The sequence below is a fragment of the Ipomoea triloba genome, chromosome 6 (assembly GCF_003576645.1).
Source record: "Ipomoea triloba cultivar NCNSP0323 chromosome 6, ASM357664v1".
NCBI lineage: Eukaryota > Viridiplantae > Streptophyta > Magnoliopsida > Solanales > Convolvulaceae > Ipomoea > Ipomoea triloba.
In genome coordinates this window covers 22149229-22170328 of record NC_044921.1, presented here as the reverse complement: position 1 = coordinate 22170328, position 21100 = coordinate 22149229, and the positions used below count along the sequence as shown (strand labels likewise).

General features: G+C 32.1%; 2 protein-coding genes across 2 annotated transcripts; one reads left to right on the top strand and one right to left on the bottom strand.

Annotated features, from left to right (window-relative positions):
- The first annotated feature begins 10384 nt into the window (after positions 1–10384).
- LOC116022374 (tyrosine-protein phosphatase DSP3-like) lies at positions 10385–12318 on the top strand. Its single transcript, XM_031263080.1, has 5 exons — positions 10385–10743; positions 10871–10964; positions 11596–11650; positions 11739–11782; positions 11903–12318. The coding sequence occupies exons 1-5, from the start codon at positions 10595–10597 to the stop codon at positions 12182–12184; spliced, it is 624 nt and encodes a 207-aa protein (XP_031118940.1). The 5' UTR covers positions 10385–10594; the 3' UTR covers positions 12185–12318.
- A 167-nt stretch (positions 12319–12485) lies between these two features.
- Positions 12486–17908, bottom strand: LOC116022372 (isopentenyl-diphosphate Delta-isomerase I). The gene is made up of 6 exons (XM_031263079.1): positions 17688–17908; positions 16860–16915; positions 15041–15132; positions 13975–14077; positions 13752–13889; positions 12486–12993 (listed from the first exon to the last, which is right to left on the bottom strand). Exons 1-6 carry the CDS (start codon positions 17750–17752, stop codon positions 12740–12742), a joined length of 708 nt encoding a protein of 235 aa, XP_031118939.1. The 5' UTR covers positions 17753–17908; the 3' UTR covers positions 12486–12739.
- Between the last annotated feature and the right edge of the window lie 3192 nt (positions 17909–21100).

Here is a 21100-nt window from a genome sequence, read left to right as displayed (position 1 = left end):
TTTTTTTTTTTTTTTTTTTTTTTTTTTTTTTAATGAAAAGTCTATAGATCAAACCTTGCTAGTTACATTGTTACCCCTGCATAAAAAGACTCTTTTATCCTAATTTTTTCAACCAAGCTAGTTAGACAATTGACTTGGTAACCATAAGATTTAAAGTTCGATTCATTATTAGGAGTCGTTCATTCAAAGTGCACAATCGAGTAACGGACCTTGTCAATTTATATAATAATTTTAGGAGGGAAAATCAAATCGATCTTTTTTTCTTATTTTCATTTTATACAAATAAATTAATGTATAAAAAATATATTTTAAAAACTTGAATTGAGATATTTTAAATTATTGATACTTTTAAATAAATTAACTTACAATTATATTAAGTTATAAATGCATATTCATTAAGTTACTATTACATTTTCATTAAGTCACTATACCATGTGTATAACATTTCTCTCATTCTAATTTACAAAGTATATTATATTCCCCTAAATTTTGTTTATCCACATGGTGAGGTTCATTCAAATTTGTCAACATAAATATTTCAACCAACCATTACATTAACACTAACTCTTTACTAAAAAAAACACTATCTCTTTACTAAAAAAAAAATTCTCCTATGTATGATTAACAAGAAATATATATACCTTCAATATTATTTATACTATATATCCTGATTAGGACATTCCTCAATTATTATATGGTCCACACAGCTACTGAACCATGGTCCAAAAACGTCTTTGTTTCTTTAAGTAAATAAACGATGACTGTTATACTCAACTAGTTATTTATATAAGCATAATATAAAATTCATAATAAATTAATTTAATCTTAACTATTAATATATTCAAACATGGCACGAGGGTTACACTAGTTTTTCTTAAAAAATTGAGTTTGCTGGTTCCATAATTTGTAACTATAATAGCTGAACTTTTTTCCACCTTACTTTGTTACGTATGATTGAGGAAGATTATGCTTACATTAGTTAATAATTCATAGATTATCTAATAATTTAAGGGGTGTATTCAATCATGACTTTCATAGATTTTTAAAAAATTTTACTAACTTTAAAAGTTTGGCGGTATTCAATTTAGACTTTTAAATACTCTTTAAAAGTCTACCGGTATTGGATCCAGGCTTTTCTAAACTATTTAAAAGTATACTGGTATTCGATTAAGACTTTTATAGAGTATTTAAAAGTCTACTGGTATTCAAAAAGTTATTAACTTTCATAGATTCTGTCAAAATAGGATTTGTGTAAACTTTTTCTTCATTAATATAAATAGATGAAATCTGACCCTGCAACCCCAAACTTTTCAACATTCTCTACAGACTTTTTTTTTTTCTCTATCTAAACCAGGAGAATTTTTCATCAATTTTACGGTACGTTTCAAAATATTCAGAGAAAAAAAAATGTTGCGATCGCAGCAAAAAAATTGCTACGATCGCAGCAAAGTAAGCTTGCTGTGCTGTTGGCAGCAAATTTATGCTGCGAACACCAGCAACAACAACATAACTATTTTATTTTTTTTTTCAAAATACATAAATATTTTGTTTGAAAATATAATTTTTATTTTATAATTTTTATTTAATTAATATAATTTAATATAATTGTATGTTAATTAATTATTAATATATGTATTTGTGTTAAGTTGATTTTTTTGAGAGATTAATGTACTCTATTTTTGACAATCAATATTTTTTTATTTTTATTTTTACAATGCATTAATTTATTTATGATTTACAAAAATATACTTTTCTAAGAAAACTATAAATAATATATTAATAGAAGTTATGGAATGTTTGTGAGGGTGTATTCAATTTAGATTTTTTAATGATTTTTGTAGATTTTTTAACATGAAAAAGTTTTTCAAAGTTTATAAATGTTTGTTGTACGGATATTTATAAACTCTTACAAAGTTGATAAACGTTTAAAATATTCTAGAAAAGTTTATAAAAACTCTACAAAAGTCAATTAAAATACATCATTTTAAAAGTATTTGAAAGTATTTAAAAGTCATCCATCTAAACTCTTTAACTAATAAGTTACTGGTAAAATTAGATGACTTGACATGATTTTTGTTTATGTAGTCGTCTGAAATCGCCGATCACTGTTGACTGATGTTGATAATTGTAGACCGTGATCTTCTTCATATATATCTATGGAGAGCAATAACGAACATGATAGTGACTGTGATGTATTAGGAAATTCATTTAAAAAATAAAAAATTTAAAAATAATTTAACCAGTATAACTGATAGAATTACTATTTACTAGTGAATGGGCCTTATGCATAAAAAAATTCAAAATAAATAATTTTAGTACTTAATTGAAACTTTTAAAAGCTTGATGGCCTAATTATTTTTTCATACAAAATTAGAGGACCTAATTACTATTTTCCCTTATATCATTATGGTGGTCCAGAATAATGAGCTTTTCTTAATTATGAGCGTGCATAGTTGAGGGGCGGCGCGGTGTTGGGCTTTCCGCAGCCCATTTGGGGCCCATGACATGTATCATGTCGTAGGGGTGGGGACATCACATGCGATAAATTATTGTGTGGACCATAAATTATTTATTGTTTACAAATAAATTATAATCATGAACATATACATTCATTTGTTTGCTTATTGGTATTTGTAAACGTTAACAAACGCTAAACAAATGAATACAAACAAGAATTTTAAAAATCTTAACAAACGAATACAAATACGAACTCCTTAAAAATCTTAACAAACAAACATGAACAATTTCTGTTAGTTCGTGTTCGATTCGGTAATGCCCTAACCAAACAGAGCCGTATAAATACATGCTTACAATTTTTAAATATTTATACATTTTCCCCCTATCTCATTTCTATATTTTATGCATTATTTCGGTTTCACATTTGATTTCTTATTTCCGCGCAGTCTGAAACGACTTTCTTTTCACTTTGGTGTGGCGCACGTTAGTTCAATAGTTTGGCACTCTGCATGTTCCATGCACATACTGACATACAATTATTATTTATTTATGATTTTTTTTAAAGAAGTAAATAATTGAATGCTGAGTCAAATGGCAATTACAGGATCAAACAGCTTTCTTAAACTAGAAAGATAACTGATGGGGTTGGTTTAGGTTGAGATAGTAACTGGCGGTAAAATTAAATTAATAAGAGATAATTAATGAATATGAAGAACAAGTTGTGGAAAAGAAGAAGAAGAAGAGCAAGTTGTGACAATTATTCGAAATATATAATTTCATATACTATTTAATACAAATATATAATATTTTCTTTACCTTTCTCATTTGGGTTTTGAAAGACATTTTTAAGTTTCATGATTTATGAAAAAATAAAATTTCGGGGGAAATCTAAACTTAATTGAATGGAGCGTTATGCAATTTATCCGGATACTTTTGCTGCTTTTCTTAATGTTTTCATTGTTGTTCCCAACATGTTGAATGTCTAATCCCAAGGGCCGGACAGAATATCTGGGAGAATGTGATGTAAATTATGGTAACACAGAAACTAGACCTTTGCTTACTGGATACAAAGAGTCTCCTCACTTTGAAAGCTTGCTCCACACTGTCGTTGGATGGTAAGACTTGATCACGGATCATTATTCCTAAAGTTTACCTTTGTGACTAACTGAATTCTCCCTGCGGATCTGACTTTCTTAATGCTGTTTTCATTCTTTGGTGGAATGGTGGTGATTTGAGTACGGGTCCAAAGAATTTGGGTACATTCAATCAAACGTATTCAAAGAAACTAATATATGTTTAGTGTGTATATATATATATATATATATATATATAGAGAGAGAGAGAGAGAGAGTGCAGCATTCCGCATGTTACCGTAGCCACAATATGCATGCATGTTTCCTTAGCTTAGCTTGTTATTTATCTTAGATATTATGAATACTTTAAAAGAGTTACATGTAAACAAAGTTCAATAAATTCAAATAAATGAAATGTGCCCAAAAAGTGCGGCAAAGTGCGGCTAAGTAGGTGAACTATGATTTTCGTAACAGAATGTTACGAGATTAATTATTATTAACATCTCAGTTGATTCTGTCACATAAGGTCTTCAATTCCCATATCAGACCATCTCAATTTTTGTTTACCTAACACATACACTGATACACCCTATGATATTTTCCTTGTCACCTAAAAAAAATAAACATTTATTTTTAAAAGTTTTCTATTTGTATGTATTAATATTTATATTGTATTTGACTGGTGTGCACGTACGAGGCACACAACAATCAATAAGATTAGGTCATTGAATTAAATAAATATATATATATATATATATATATATATATATATATATATATATGACATTTTTATAATGAAGTTGAATTTATTTTAACCGGCCTTTTACCTCTATAACTATTCCATTATGCTCTAAAACACATGACAAATTTTGACTTCCCAATCTCTTGCAATTTCTCTCTTACACTCTTTCCACCAAATTCAATACATGACATCACCGTAGTTTCACACTTTTATTTAATACAAAATTTAGAATTAAATGAAATAATAAAATAAAATAAAACAAGAGGGACAACCTGTTGGACTAGCTAGCTTTTAGGTGCGTATCGAATTTTTTTTTTTTATTTAAACTTCAATAATTATTAAGATATAAATTAAATAATTATGAATCATCAATCAAAAGTTGAACTCAAAAAGAAGAAGAAGAAGAAGAAGAAAAAAAAAAAAGGTTAAAGGAGGCTAGAGCTGGCTAATATAAACGGACTATATAATTTGCTTATCCGAGTAAAAAAGATAAATTTGACGTGCCCACTTCAATGTGCTTCAACCATAGTGCTTCAACGCAGCATTCATCGAATCACTACATAAGATACATCGTAATAATTATACTATAAATATAAACAAATGTCGATTCGACGGTCCACACACCATGTTCTGCAACATAATGGATAAACCATTTTCTGAGTCGTTGATATTTTGATATTTTATATTTCCAATAAAAATATTCTTTAAACAAAAAATATTACTTAATGATATGACATAATGTAATAAGTGTCGTAATAAACTATCCAGAAATTAGTAATAAAATAGTACTTATTGATTAGAAATTAGAACGTCTAAAGTTGCCTATTACTATTACTATGTTAAATAATATAAGAAACACTTGCTTCCAAAATAGTAACTCAGTTGAACATGATTCTTATATATAAAATTCATGATGAGTTTAATTTTGTTAACGCATTTTTGATTGAGGTTGTATTTTGTTATTTTATTTGTTATAAATCTAAGGCTCTTTCAAAATTATTGGCTTGTATTCCGTACGATCAAGCTCGTGATTTACCTGATATAAATTTAAAGGCAAAAAATTATATTGTGAATCATGGTTCACATTATAAGGTAAACCTAATAAAATGTTTATTTTTAATATATTGAAGGTTCATTTTTAGATATTATATTATAAATGAATATTCAGTACACTAAAAATAAATCTTCTAAAATTATAATGAACATGTACATAACAAATGAATCTTTTGCATACAAAAAATAAACATATATCAGTGATTCATCTTACAATGTGCATAATGGTTCATGATATAATGATGATTGTTAAAGGCTTTTCTACATTTATTGACTTGTCCCAATGCAATTAGTACAGTACGTTTTCTTAAGAATTTATGATCTGAAAAATTTCGTAAAAAGTATGAATTTTTTTATTTATTTAATAATTATTTTCTTGTGTGAATATATTAATGAATACTAAATAAGGTTATTGCTGCACACCTATATTGATATATATATCAATATACTCATTAATTTTTAGACATAGTTGGGTCTTGGGTGGCCATAATGTACGTTAACCAAAGGCCGCCGTGGTATAGTGTATACATGGTGACTGGCTCTGCACCTAGATTTTCACACTTTTATCTTTACTTTTTTAGGTAAATATTAGTTTGGGGATTTTTTTTTTTTAATATGCATGTGTAGTAGTGTACTGTTAGTATTGGGTACGATAAAAGTTATGTATTGATTATACTTGATATTATTGGACATAACTATGCGCGTATTGACTATAAAGTACATATTTAGTTTTACTCAATATTATCATTAGCACTTAATGTTTTCATATTAGTTTGATGGGGAAAATTGATAAATAAGCTATTTAACTTTAAAAATTAATTGCATATGAAAAAGTAATTGCATCACTAATAAAACTTTAAAATTTTGTAATTAATGCACTAACTTATCATTTTTGAGCGTATGAGCCCAGTAACCGATTATTCACCTGTAATAACTGGTTAGGGTTTTGGTGACAGAAACTAGTGATCGTCTTTGAAGAAGAAAAAGGGGGCAGGCCGCCAAGCACCTTCTTCGTCAAAAGAAGAAGGCAGCCAGCAGGCCACCTTCACTACTGAAAAAGGCTACTAATCAGAGAAGGCAATTGACAACTGTTCGTTAATTTTAGTCACTAGAACCCTAATTTTAGGTATTGATAAATAACTGATTATTAGGTTCATATACATAAAATGAAAAATTAATATATTTAATTATATCTCCCTCCAAAGGTGAAAACTTTTCTATGGCAAGCATGCACAAATAATCTTCCGACAAAGGATTTGTTAATCCAGAGAAAGGTGAATTGCAGTGACATATGCTCGCTTTGTTCATATGGAGAAGAATCAATCTTCCATATTTTCGTGAGCTGCAAATATGCAAAGGCATGCTGGAATCTCGTAGGTGTCCGGCCCCTGCCCAGAAACATTAACTGCTTCAATGATTGGTTAATTAACCTTGCTTCTTCCATAACCAACTACCAAGTCTGCATTGTTTACATTATATGTTGGAAAATCTGGTCTATGAGAAACAATATCATCTAGAACAATCAAGTTCTTGATTCTGTAGAAGCCACAGTCCGAAGTGCTCGGACCTACTACAAAGATTGGACAGACGTGGTTACTAAGGACCATGTTGAGGTGAAGAAAGATATTACTGAGCCTGTCAAATGGACTAAACCTCAGGAAGGATTTCTAAAGTTGAATGTTGATGCAGCAATTGATAAGCATACTGGAAACATGGGGTTTGGGTGTGTCTTGAGGAATAATCAAGGTCAATTTGTAGCAGCACGTGGACTCCGCTGGAGAGGAATTTATAATGCTAAAGAAGCTGAGGCAATAGCGATTAGGGAATCACTCAATTGGCTTAAATCCAACAACTTTGACAATATCAATGTTGAGACTGACTCTCTTTTAGTTGTGCAAGGTCTCAAGTCGACCTTGGGTGACTCCTCTTTTCATTTAATTTTAGCTGATATTAAAAACTTAATGAGCACGTTTGCTCATATTAGTTTATCGTTCTCTAGGCGATCTGCGAATCAGGCAGCTCATTTGTTAGCTAAACAGTCTGTTTCTATGTCTGATCGTATGGAGTGGTTCTCAACCCCTCCCACTATCATTTGTAATGCTCTTACTTTGGATTTGAATTAATATATCTTTCTGTTCTCAAAAAAAAAAAAAAAAATATATATATATATATATATATTTAATTATAACTTTTTAATATTCAAGCGTCAAGACTCTTTTGTAACTCCTTCCCTAAATATAAGCCAAACAAATATTAACCTCGTACGACATGGCTGATGACACCAATCACACCATTCACATATGTGTAAAAAGAAGCTAAGACTGAAAGTTTTCAATTCAAATGACAAATTATTATTTTTTTCAATCCATATCACATCACACATAAAGATAGAAATTGAATTCATATTTACTATAGTAGAAAGAGATATCATTTATTACTCGGTATCAAATTATACACCGACTTTCTCGAAAAATAAATTATGACAATAATGACCCTCGTTTTATTTTTTATTTTTTATTTTTTTGGATTTTTCTTGTGGGTGTTGTTGCTTTCACTCTTTCAATCCTTTACTTTGCAATTGAAAACGAAGAGGTGTAGGGTCCACTTTCTTTTATTAGCAAATGGCAATCCATGCTTCCTCTCCACATATACATCAAGGAGAATTTAGGGGAAAAAATAAATTATATATATATATATATATATATATGTTCACACGCATTATTGACTATTGAGTACCACGAAATAAATGTAATGTGATGTTACTGAAATTCGACTTTTTTTCATTCGGTATGACACTAGAGTTCGAAAAAGTCACAATTATGCCGCTCGACAACAAAGTCTTTGACAAAAGTAATACATGTTTAATTACTTATTAATTTATAAAAATTAAATACGGAGTATAAATATATCTCTGTTACTTTCCAAATGCTCACTTGACTACACATCATTGTTAAACTTTCCGGGTGGGGTTACACGTATTAATGTTATTTATTACAATATATTCCATCCACATAAAATAAAATCTTGTAATATTCCGAAAATCCGAACCATTTCTTGTGGATGTGAAATTACTAAATTCTCCCATTCAAGGAAGCAGAATAAAGTCAACTACCGATAAAGAAGGGAATGCCCTTTGAAAATAAGAAAGAGCAAAATTTCTTTTCTTTTCTTGTACGAAAAGAGCACAAAAAAGGACCCTTTATTTATTTTTGCTTAGGTTGATCTAATCCAACACGAAAGTTGAAAGTCATGTGAACTCTATCTTCATCTTGCACTCCTAATTAGAATAGTAAATTGACAATCCCTAACATCACCATGTGTTTCCATTTTTCAACGACAATAATTGACAATTTTTGCATGACAAATATTACGGTATCTCTTAATCCCTTATTATTTGTGCTGGGATAACTATGATAACGATAGGAAAATATGGATCTGTTTACTATTGGAAGATTTATATTAGAATTCTATATTCTAGTCACACAAAAATTCATTTTTCTTCTCTTTATATTATTAGGAATACTACCATTTGTCATTAATAATATTATTTTCAAGTATCAGTAGACAAAAAGATTCATGACTATCCAGCCACAACCCCAATAAATACCAACAAATAGTCCATCACTTTATCTCCATTAAACATACTTTCTCAAATTATCTGTTATGGAAGATTCAACTTGTTCCCTTTACCATTAATAGGAGTATTCACATAACTATTGTTCTCATCATTTCTATAATGTATTTTTTTTTTTTGAGTAGTATTAATTATGTTACAATGTAGTATCTGTTCATAGCTACTTTCTCAACCAAATGAAGCACAAAGACACAATCCATATATGTGTCTAGTTAGAGTTATCAAGAAGTTGCCCAGCCATTATACCGTGGACCGTGGTCACTGATACTACAGTTCATCTCAAAAGATACTGCTTTACATTTGTTTTTATATTATCGAATGAAACTGTAGTTGTGTTGAAATGTAACTGCAGTGTATATGAACTGATACTGAATAACAGTTTCACATTTGTGTTTTTATACTATCGAATGAAACTGTAGTTATATCGAAATGTAATTGCAGTTGTGTTGAAATGTAAATGCAGTTGTGCTGAAATGTAACCACAGTTGTGTTGAAATGTAACTGCAATGTATATGAACTGAAAGTGAATGGCGCGGAACGGAGGTCGTTACATCTGTCTGTTTTCATTAATCAAAACGACGTCGTTTCGATGCGCGGTCCACGATATAATTTGCGGAAGTTGCCTGCATGGGTAGCTCAACTGGTCACATGAGTGAAATTTAGGAAAAAAAACTAGGGATCAAGTCTCTTCAGCGATAATGGGATAAGAGTTATCAAGAAGTTAGGGTGTGTTTGGTTGGGGGGTTTAGGCATAAGGTAAGGGTATCAAAGTGATTGTTAGTGTTTGGTTTATAGGTTTTGTGAATGCTACTATGGGTTTGGAATACCCCATTAATGGCAAAACTCATACCCTTATTAGATAAGGGTTTCATCTCCCTTCATCATTTCTTCCCCAATTATTAATAATCATTCCCATTCCACCCAACTACCAAACATGTTAAATAATTTCACCAAAACCCATTACCTTTACCAAGTATTTGATACCCATTCCGATTCCGATTCCCATGTGCGAACCAAACGCACCCTTAGATTTTAGAAAATTTGAATTAAGACGTGTAATAACTCATAAGAGATCTACTTAGTGTAATTACACTATACTCTAAAGTTTTGTTTGAGGGAGTGGTTATAGCAACTTATTACTCTAACCATTCTATGAACATGAATGGAGTAGTTCATCACCTTGACTACTCCAACCTTTAGAATTTTCAACCTTAGAGAGTATCAAACCACTTCAACTTCAATTTTATTTATAGTAATAATTCTTGTTGTTTCAATCTTATTGCTTGCTTAATTAAAAACACTCGAAATTTACATAAAAATCACTTTACTTGTACATGGGGCATGCATTGCAAAATATTATTAAATAATACCCATTGCCCACCCTCATCCTCAATTGTGCCCAAGAAAAAAAAAAAAAAAAAACCAAAAAATTGTTGTATGTGATCTATATAAACTCAAGTAAGTGAAGAGGATCTCAACCATAACGGCAAAGTAGTTATTTAGAAGAAAGAATAGTTGTATTCCTATCCCCACAAAACCAACTGACCCACTCCGGCGGCTCTTCTCTCCCCGAGGAGGTGCCTCACTGCACAACCAACAGTTTTCCGACGGAGAAGCTTTCACTACAAGGAGGGAATGAGTTTGTTCTCCGACGAAGACGAAGGCGACGTATTGGTGCCGCCGCCAAACTTCTCGGCGGTGGAAGATTTCTGCATTTACAGATCAGGATTCCCTCAGCCCTCCAATTTCCCGTTTCTTCAGTCTCTCAATCTTCGCTCCATCATGTATGTATCGTAGTTCTAATTTTTGTTTAATTTAGTTTTGTTTTCTTCAAAGTTGTTGAGATTTGATGTTAGTTCTGGAGCTGAAGACTTGATTTGGTGTACTCATATGTGTATATTTTGAGTGCAGTTATTTGTGTCCGGAGCCCTACCCGGAAGAGAATAAAGAGTTTCTTCGACTTAACAAAGTGAAGCTTTTTCAGTTCGGAATGGATGGCACAAAGGTAATAGTTTTCCCCTTTTCAAACAGCTATTGTTAATTTGTTCTGTGTTTGTGAGTACCAAGGTTTTGTGATTTTTTTCATATTGCACAACTTCAATTGTACTCACTGGAAATATTCATAATTCATGTAGAAATGCTAGCAATTGTTTCTTGATTTTGACCTTCATGGTTTGAACTTTGAATGTCGTCATGTAATTGTAATCTCCAGACTGTTATTACTTTCTGGGTTGGAGTCAACTATTCAATATTTGGGCATATAATCATTTCCTTCTTTCCTTCTTAGGAAATACTAGCATTGTTTTTCATCAGAACAGAGCCCAGATATTGGTCAATGGCTTTGGGATGGATTTTACATGAATATTGGTGCTGTTTTGTAGACTCTCTGATTGTTTATATTTTTTCTTTATGCACTTCAATGGCTTTGAGTGAGGATTTTCTGTTATATTAGCACTGAATTACTCTGTATTTGGAACGTCGAGAGGAAAAAAAACAGTTTATGTATCTACATGATTGCTTTAGATCTCTATAAACTTTTTGTAGGCTGACAGTAGAATAAATTATGTATGGAATATATCTTCTTTTGTTGCCTTTTCTTGGATCTTTAGTAATGATAGAACCTTTTTGCTTTTCAGGAGCCATCAGCTATTCCCACTACTGCCATACAAGATGCTTTGAAAGTCTTAATTGGTATCAATCTTATTATTATGCTGTGACTATTCATCACTGTCCTATTTCTCAAACTAGTACTGATATCTTTATACTTGCATTTTTTTAGATGTGAGAAACCATCCAGTCCTAATCCACTGCAAGCGTGGAAAGGTATAGCTCGTCTTTGGATGAATCTACCAAATTTTTGATTTTTAATTTGTGCCCTCGCTAAGAATATGTGGCTTAATTTTGTGTGCTGGTTTTAACTTGTTACTGTGTTTAATCCTGCAGCACCGAACTGGCTGCCTTGTTGGGTGCCTGAGGAAACTTCAGAATTGGTGTTTATCATCAGTGCTGGAAGAGTACAAGCATTTTGCGGGTACAAAGTGGAGAGAAACTGACTATAGGTTTCTGGAGGCATACGATGTCTCGTGTATTAGGTATTGCCTTCAGAGTATCATCTACCGCTACCATAGCTCAAAGAAGAGGCGCCTAGTTTACGGAGAAGAGAGTAAAGAAAACCTGGGTAGTTTCTGTTTAGCAGGGGTGATCTATATCAGGCTTTCTAATTGATATGAAGGTTGGATTGCCCATTAGTACTTTTACTTCAAGAATTTTGGGAGTTATATACTTGTGTAGATTTCTCTTATGTTGTCATTTAATCGTACAATAATTGAAATGCTAGTAACTTTGGCATCTTCTTAGAAGTTTGTTGTGTACCTGATCCATGATCACAAGATTCCCAGGCACCATACCACTGCAGGTCATATTTCCTGACCTGCATTTCAACTGAGTAAACCACATGTTGAAGAAAAAGTCATTTAGCAAAGTTTTCTACATCTCTTAAAGAAGACAAAGAAGAAGAGATGCAATAGAGGATAAGAAAGGAGTTGAAATCTGTGATTATGGAACATCAGTTCTACAAAACTGCCAGTTCAAAACAAAGTGGGAATTTTCCGAAATGCATGAAACTAGAAGTGAACAAGGGACTACTTTATTTCAGCTTATACCACACTAGGACACATCAATGTTACAAGACCCAAACCAGTTAAAGCAAATAATAGCTAAAAATGGTGAACAAATTCATTTGCTCCACGTGGGATTTGACCGCAAGCTAAGCCAACCTCTTTAAATCAACTTGTGAATGGTTTTCATGTCGGCAGCTTCCTTGAGAGTCCCATTCTCAACATGGTCCCACCATTTGAATATGAAATTATCCACAACAAGTCTGAACCAAGGGGACAGTTTTATACCCTCATCGCCAGCATCTGCTTTCCTCAAAATTTCTTTCAACTGCTCTCGATTCACGTATTTAACATCTGCAACCTCATCGGGGTTCGGATGCACGCTGACATCCCGCACAATGAAGAGAAGATAGTCAACTGCAAGAACAAGCCCAATTAGTATACCCAGGTGCAAGGGTCCGTACATGTATTCTTATGTAAATATGTAAGCAGTGATGCATCATGAAATGCTAATGCTGCAATAAGAAGAAACTTGGAGGAAAAGCCAATAACTGGCAGATAAGTGCTTGTTTGGCCACCCAATGGCTCCTTTTGGAAAGAAAGGGACTCTTCTGAAAAGTCCAATTTGGAGCTTCCCAAGACAGTTTTTCCTCTTATCTAGTTTGAAAGGCCTTATTATTGGCCCAGCCTTTGTTTTGTTTTTTAGTGCTGATAAACTCCAAAATAAAAATTGAAAAAAAAAAAAAGAAAAGAAAAAGAAATAAGAATTCTTTTTAGGATGTGATAGGGTAATTTCATTTTTTTTAAAGCATCATTAAACACCCTCTTCTTCTCAAAAGTCAAAAGAGAACTTCTCAAAGAAGCCTCAAATCAAAACTTCTCAAACAAGAGACAAGTTGCCTCTAACCTACCTCAAAAATAATTTTGTAAAAAAAACCCTACTTGGCCCAGCTTATTGCTCTTGGAGTAGATAAGCACCAATAAGCTACAGGCCAAACAAGCACAAAGGTTTTACAGAAAAGCCTCTTTTGCAAGAAGCCATTGGCTAGGCCAAACAAGCATGCATGTAGTAATTTGCTCAGTTTGACACGATACAAACATTGCCCCTAGGGTAGTAAATTAACAGCTGATGAAAAATGCAAGGTTCATATAGGTAGAGTGCAAAAAGCCCTTACGTTCATGTTCTCCCCACTTCCCATCAGAAGGTGCTTTGTAAAGCATACGGCCCAATGGAGTGAACTGGTCAACTGGGACATCTTCAGCAGGAATACCCAATTCATCAAGAAGTTTCCTTTGGGCAGCATTTCTCACTCCTAAAAATGAAATAATAGGTCAATTAAACGTAGTGTTGGTAGGTGTGTCAAGTTTGGAAATTCAGTGTACATAACAGATATTTACCAAGTGCATTCTCATCAATAAGCTCGGACTCCCGGTAAAGAGGATGGCTGCAGCAAGTGTTAGTCCACACCAAAGGGAAGGTAACTTTTGTTGCAGATCGTTGCTGCACACATGACACATGTCAGAACATTCATCAAATGCTTTTAAGAATGATTGAAGTTATATATCAGTATACCACCCAACCCTGCCCAAAGATTTTTCCATAATAAGATGGGGTTGGCTACAGGACTCTGCAACACCACTTGACTTTCATGGAAGTCATATAATGGCGCCAAACAAGTGAAACAGCACATTACATGACCAAGATATTAATTCTATAAAGGAAATACCTTACTGAAACCAACAGGAAGAAGATTCTAGAATATACATGCCAAGTGACATGAAACAGTTCAGGTGCTCATCCAAATGCTTGGCAAAAGCAAATGAATTCACTATTTTAAAGCAGCACCAATCAAGCACTTATACTGTTGCTTAATAATTTTCACTATTAAACCTTTATTCCCAAAAGGATGGAATAGTTTTTTAACAGTTCTTACTTTGGAGTTGAATAGCCACTATACTGACTACCTATAAACTGATCTAGTCACTTTTTTCTTTTGAAGTCAACCCAGGTACATGGTAATGCAGTCACAGTATAGAAGCCTTGAAAAATGAAGACTAACTCTCAACATGTAGACAAAGATTGTACCATTTCTATACAGCAGGTCAAAACTTCAAGATTGCTACATATTGCAAATCACCCAAAAGATAGGAACGAAGTCTTTCCTTATCTTACTAGCTACAACCATTAAACAAAACATGACACCTTTTACCTCAGAATAATAGTCTATATGAATTACATGTTTCCTTATCTTACAACCTTTTCCTCTTTCCTGCCCTCTATATAGTTTTACATGTGCTGACATTGATAATGTAACATAAAGACCCAAAAGTATATTCATTTGCCTCTTTCATTCAACTTAGTAAAGAAAAGGAAGAATAGCAATGAAAAGCTTTTTTGACTTGCATTACTAATTCTGTACTAAAGGGAATTCATTAGAGATAATAATGTATTTTGTAAATGTACCTGGAGAAGCAACTCATATTTTGAATTAAACAGGAAAACACTGAAGGCTCTATGCAGCAAATTTTCAGATTCAATCTTCTCCATCAGATGGCCTGCATATTGACCATAATGATTTATTGGTAAATCATGAATTTGTAACTGCTAAATATATGCAACCAGGAGTATAATAGTCCAGTAAATTATAGGACAGAAACTTGTCAAAAGCAAGAAGAAAAAGCACTATAAGTGACAGTAAATTAGCTGGTTTCTAAGCATGACTACCCTATAAAGTTAAGTGTTCAATTATCAGCTTGCAAGTCTCTATTAACCAAACTGAAAACTTATAACTAAATGTCAATAGTTTCCACACTTGTTGGATATGTATCCAGTACATGTCAAACAGATAATGACTGTAATCATTGGAAACCAAAGTAAATATGTTTCCATTCACATGAAGGCCTGATTTCTTAATAAATGATTTGCCATTGAGGTTTTTTATATAAGTATATATAAAATGTGAAGTTAACTTAGCTTTTTATTATACCAAAAATATATGGTTTGAGATAATTGGTATAGTGGAATAACTAGGGAAATTCATGGAGTACTAATCTATTGTCAAATACAACTTATTTGAAAAAACAAAATGAATTGGTAAAATAAGTTCTTAATCAATAACTTTTTGAGAAAGTTAAAGGCATGTTAGGTCACATGATAAATGATACAATTACTGTTAAGAGTCCACATTGATAAAATAAGAGATAATATATGAGTTTATAAAGCCATGGGTTAGACTAGCTAATTGGTCGGATTCAATCTTTTTAGTGTGGTTTGGCCCATGTGCATTATATTATAGCCCAATTGAGTGACCTAGACCCAATCTTAGATTTTAATAACAATTAAGAAACATCCACCACTAATGTAAAGTAGTTGTCATTGTGTCATGCATAAATTAGTTAAATGAGCTACTAGAGCAGTTGTTATGCCATGGACCCGGGTCCACCTTGCAAGATGGACCTGGGTCCAAAACGGCGTCATTTTGCTTCAAAACGACAACGTCTGAATTTATTTTTAAAAAAAAAAAAAAATTTGATTCCTCTATATTCACAATTTCATAACTGAATATTCACAATAGATCTCAATATAAAAAATTACAGAACTCAATATTCACAATTTCATAACTCTATATTCACAATTACAAAACTCTATATTCAACAGTATAACACAATTTTTGAATCTATATTCACAATTTTTGAACTCTATATTAACTATTTTTGAACTCTATATTCACACAAAAAAATATCATTGGCGTTGGCACCGTTATTCCAAACGCGCATTTTGGACTTGGGTCCACCTTGCAAGGTGGACCCGGGTCCATAGCATAATTTGCCCTACTAGAGTGTAAAAAGGGACACAAAAATAAGATGCAGATGGTAAGAATACTATATAAAATTTGGATACCAAAGCCAAGTTCCAACTTGTTGAACAGAACCAATGATAAATCAAATTTGCTGCACTATTTCATCACATTTAAAATGGCTTCTCATTTAAGTAGAAGTGTAGAACTAAAATATTAAACTGCTTTCTTTATCCATTTGACAGCAATGTTATATACTTGACAAATCTGTAGACTCTAACACTCCCCAAGTCCCAATTATACATTAAAAGAAAACAATCTTACCACACAAAGGACTAAATTTAAAATTTGTGCCATAATTGTGGCACTGAAACCGATTAGATCTTTGAATTGAATTTTTAGATGACATCTATTAGCTATTCAATAACACCAGAATATACTGACAGTAAGAATGATGTAAAAATGGGGGCTGAAAAGTGCACTTACAGTTGTATTTGGTATCATGACCAACAACATTGTCATTCTCATCAACCAATATGCATCTGCAGTAATCAGTATTAGATGTTAACTTTACTATGAAAAGCAGCAAAAACTATCATTGACACTAGACAAACATATAACTATACTTGATATGCAGTACAGAAGTTTGTTTCGTCAGTGACTTGAAAGATGAATGCACACAAAGGCAGTCAAGGTTCAGTTGTCATCTAAAAGGCATGAGAGAGACACTACAGCTTTGTTCAATTACAACCTAAATGGAATATTCAACAAGTTATGAAGTTAAACTAAAGATGTCAAAAAAGAGGCTTGTATTATTAATATACAAAACAACTAACAAAATCATGGATTCGCTTAAGTGTTACATTTTCCAGTAAGCATAAACTATTGCAAACAGTAACTAAAGCATCTACTCCGTATTTTTTATGAAGATAGTGTAATAACGCTAAGGAAGCAAAAAAAAAAATCAATGAAATCCAGTTGAACCAAACTTAACTTCGGAGAGACCTGTAGATTACCATATCTGTATCGCTTTTTAAGTTGGAGATATAAGTATAACGATGAACAAACGCAAAACAAGTAAAAGTAAGTATAAACGGCGAGCTAAGTTCCGGAGACCCCCAAAAAATACTATGAGAACAGAGAAAGAAATTGCAGAACACACTTCCTCTATAACCGACTTTACAGCCTTAGAGGTCCATTGATTTAGATTTAAATCGCAGTCTCAGCATCACCAAATGAAATCACAATACCGCAGTGAAATCGCAGCAAAGAGGATCTCAAAAACGGGGAAAAAGAGAAGAGAGCAGTACGTACTCGTCTTCGAACATGAGGCGGCGCTGGACAGCGTCCATGTTGGCGTCGGCGGCGGAATCAACCATAGCTCTGCGAAGATTGTGAGATTTGATTGGTTGAGAAGAAGGACGATAGCAATGGAGGAGCAGTGTGAGCTATAGTGTTGAAGGCTCGAAGAGCAGCACTGAGACTTATATAGATGGAGGAGTCATTGGAGCTTCCGCCATCATTTGTTGATTTTCTTCCCTTTATTCCATCTTTTGGACTTCAAATACGAGTATACGACTTCATTAAAATTATACTCCCTAGAGTACGGAAAACGGTATATTATACGTAAAGTTTAACTGCCACCAAGAATTTACTTGTTATTGAATAAAGAAAAATAAATGAATTTTGTCGCAAGAAAAAGAAATGAACAAACTCGTAGCTCGTCTCATTTTATTAATCAAACAAAACATGACATATAATATATAGGGATATTGGGTAAATAGTTGTTAGTTTTTTTTTTTTTTTTGAAAACAGTTGTTAGTTTATTGTATTAGTGGGTTTGATTAGTTGATAGTATTAAGTGATGGTAGAAAACTGTTCAGTAAATCAGTTGATAGCTGAAAACTGTGGAATATTATTCAATATACTTCTTTTCAAAATTAAATACGATCAGTTTCTCTTTGGTGATGAGTTAATGACTCTTAATTACAAAGTTAGTTGTTGAAATTTGATTGAGTTAGTTATAGATTTGATACTTTCATAATTACTGACTGTTTTTAATTACTCACTATTAAAAGTTAAAAACTATCAAATTTAGTCCTTTCTATTAGCTTTTTCACATTACCACGTATAAGTTATTAATAAAATTGTAAATTTATGAACATTGCAATAATTGTTTATTATACGAAAAACAAAGCCCTAATAATTGTCTCATTCTAGCACTCTAATTTTCATCATAATTTTAACCGTTAATACATGAAAAAGCTTACATTGAATTTTAATTAGAAATGATTTAATATATATAATCCCATAGCCGCTTAGTTTAATTGTCGTGTTTCTGTACATAACAATTGTGGCGTGCCAGGTGACATTAAACTAAATTAAACCATTTTTCATGATATGCACGCTACTGGGGCATGGCACATTAGCACACTATAGCAGCCCATGTGTTCTTTGACCGTATACAGCTTGTGGAGTGGTTAGTATTATTTTTATTTTTACATATAAAACAAAATATCTTGAATATCACAGCAAATTGACAAATTAAAAATCCAATTGCATATATAGGATGATAGAATATTCATGGTCCAAGATACATGATGTACATACCATAGCTTAATTTTGAATTTACAACATGATTTGATGATCTTATTTGTAGATGACAATTTAATTTTCCAGTGAAGATCCCTAATTCCTGGTCCAACAAAGAAATAGGGATGGAAACTAAATTTCAAAAAATTAAAAAAGGAGTTGCATCCATTTCCTATTGGGGAGGGCAAAGGGATACCCTCTCTGGTACATTAATTTTCAATATATATATTGATGAAGTTATGAAGGAGTAAAGACGTGTACTAGACTATTATTTTAATTCAGCAGTTTAAATTAAAATTTTAATATTTTATTTAACTATTAAAAATTGTATTAAACTACTAGTTTAACTATAGAGTTGATCGAATGTGGAGATTTCGGTCTTTGAAAATTTCCCACAAAAAAGAGGATATGAAAATTTTTCTATTTCCTAACAGAGAGGGGGGCGGAGTTGTGGGGATAGGGACGGGGAGTTTTATGCCTCGCCACACCCCATTGCTATCAGTACTCTTGTTTTTAAGCATGAAGTATTTAAGTTTATATTTGATTTATGCTCTTTAATTTTTAGTAGGCATATCAATAATAATAATAATAATAATAATAATAATAATATAAAACGGTGACCTTCACCAACCTATTACAATTAGTCCAACTTTTTTGAAGTCAGTATTGGCATATTGCCACAAATTGATTGCAACCTGCAAAGTCAGATATGGTGTGATTTATTCAATATTCAATATTCAATGATAGGGTGTGCCACAATAGTATGGCGATTAACTGAATATATAGCCAACCACATAGCCATTATAATAACTGTCCGCAAATTATATCGGGTCCACCTCTCCCTTTTACTGTTAAGTAGAGGTGTGTACAATTTGGTAAACACAAGGTTAATCGAGCAAATAAAAATATTTCAGCTGGGTTAATGATTAAGAATTTTTAAGGATTTCGATTAATGGTTAATTAATTTGGACCGCAAGTACAGTTGATCGAATTGTGCGTATATGTGTGTGTTTTATCATTTATATATTGATGTTATGACTTGTACGTGTTGTGTGAAAGTATGAATTGAAAATTTTATTTGTAAATTTTAAAATTTTTTTAAATTTAACTTAAATATTTCGGTTAACCCAAAAAAAAAAAATCAATTCGGTTAAAGGTTAAAGTATTTTTCAAATTTAGTTGATTCAGTCAGGTCATTAATCGAATGAACACCCTACTTTCAACGGTGTTAACCATTTATGACAATTTAAATAACGATTCTTAAATTTAGGCAATTCAAATTGCGATTTTTTCCTCTCTACATCACTACATTCAAATTGGCATCAATTCACTCTTCTATTGCATTAGGGGGGTGGAAGTATGAGTTAGAGCATCCTTATTAGTGGAGTTTTTTGGCGGTTATTGAGGAATTTTTGTAAGTGTGATTAGAAAAGAGAAAATGGGAAGGGATTAAAAAAAATTGATATTTGCAGGACTTCATTTTCCTTCTCTCTCTTAGAGTTGGGCGTTGATGAAACTACTTCGGTTCCAGGTCCTTCTATTATCATGGTTTGAATTTTTATTTTTTTTTATTTGTTTTTCATGCTTGTTTCAATCTATGTTAGCATTGTATTTTTATTATAATGTGATTGTTTCATCAAATTATGGTTTGCTTGTTTCAATTTAGCATTGTATTGTTCTTGTGATTTTGTATAATCATTATTTGTGAATCTATTATGCATTTTTTAAGATTTTGCAGTACATGTGTAATGAAATTGTAGCTTCAGTTATTGATATAGAACATAATACTTCTATAGTTCTATTATATACTTTATGCTTTAGATTTATGAATAATTAGTACATATGTTATGGACATGGAACAAAGTAACTTTAAGTTTAGTTTTATGAACCTTTATAACAGACATTATGGATATAGAACATGGTGATGCTATTACACATTATGTACCAATGTACTTTCTAAGTGGAACACAACTAGATTTATTCGGCACGCCCCATTTCCCCTCTACTTAAAATTTAGATTTTCATTAAATTCTTTTTATGTTTATGATTTGTTAGAGTTGTTTGTTTTTGTGCTTGCAGTTGACCATGAATGGGAATGCCAGTCCCCAGTCCATGCATAGTGGTTGCACTCTGGG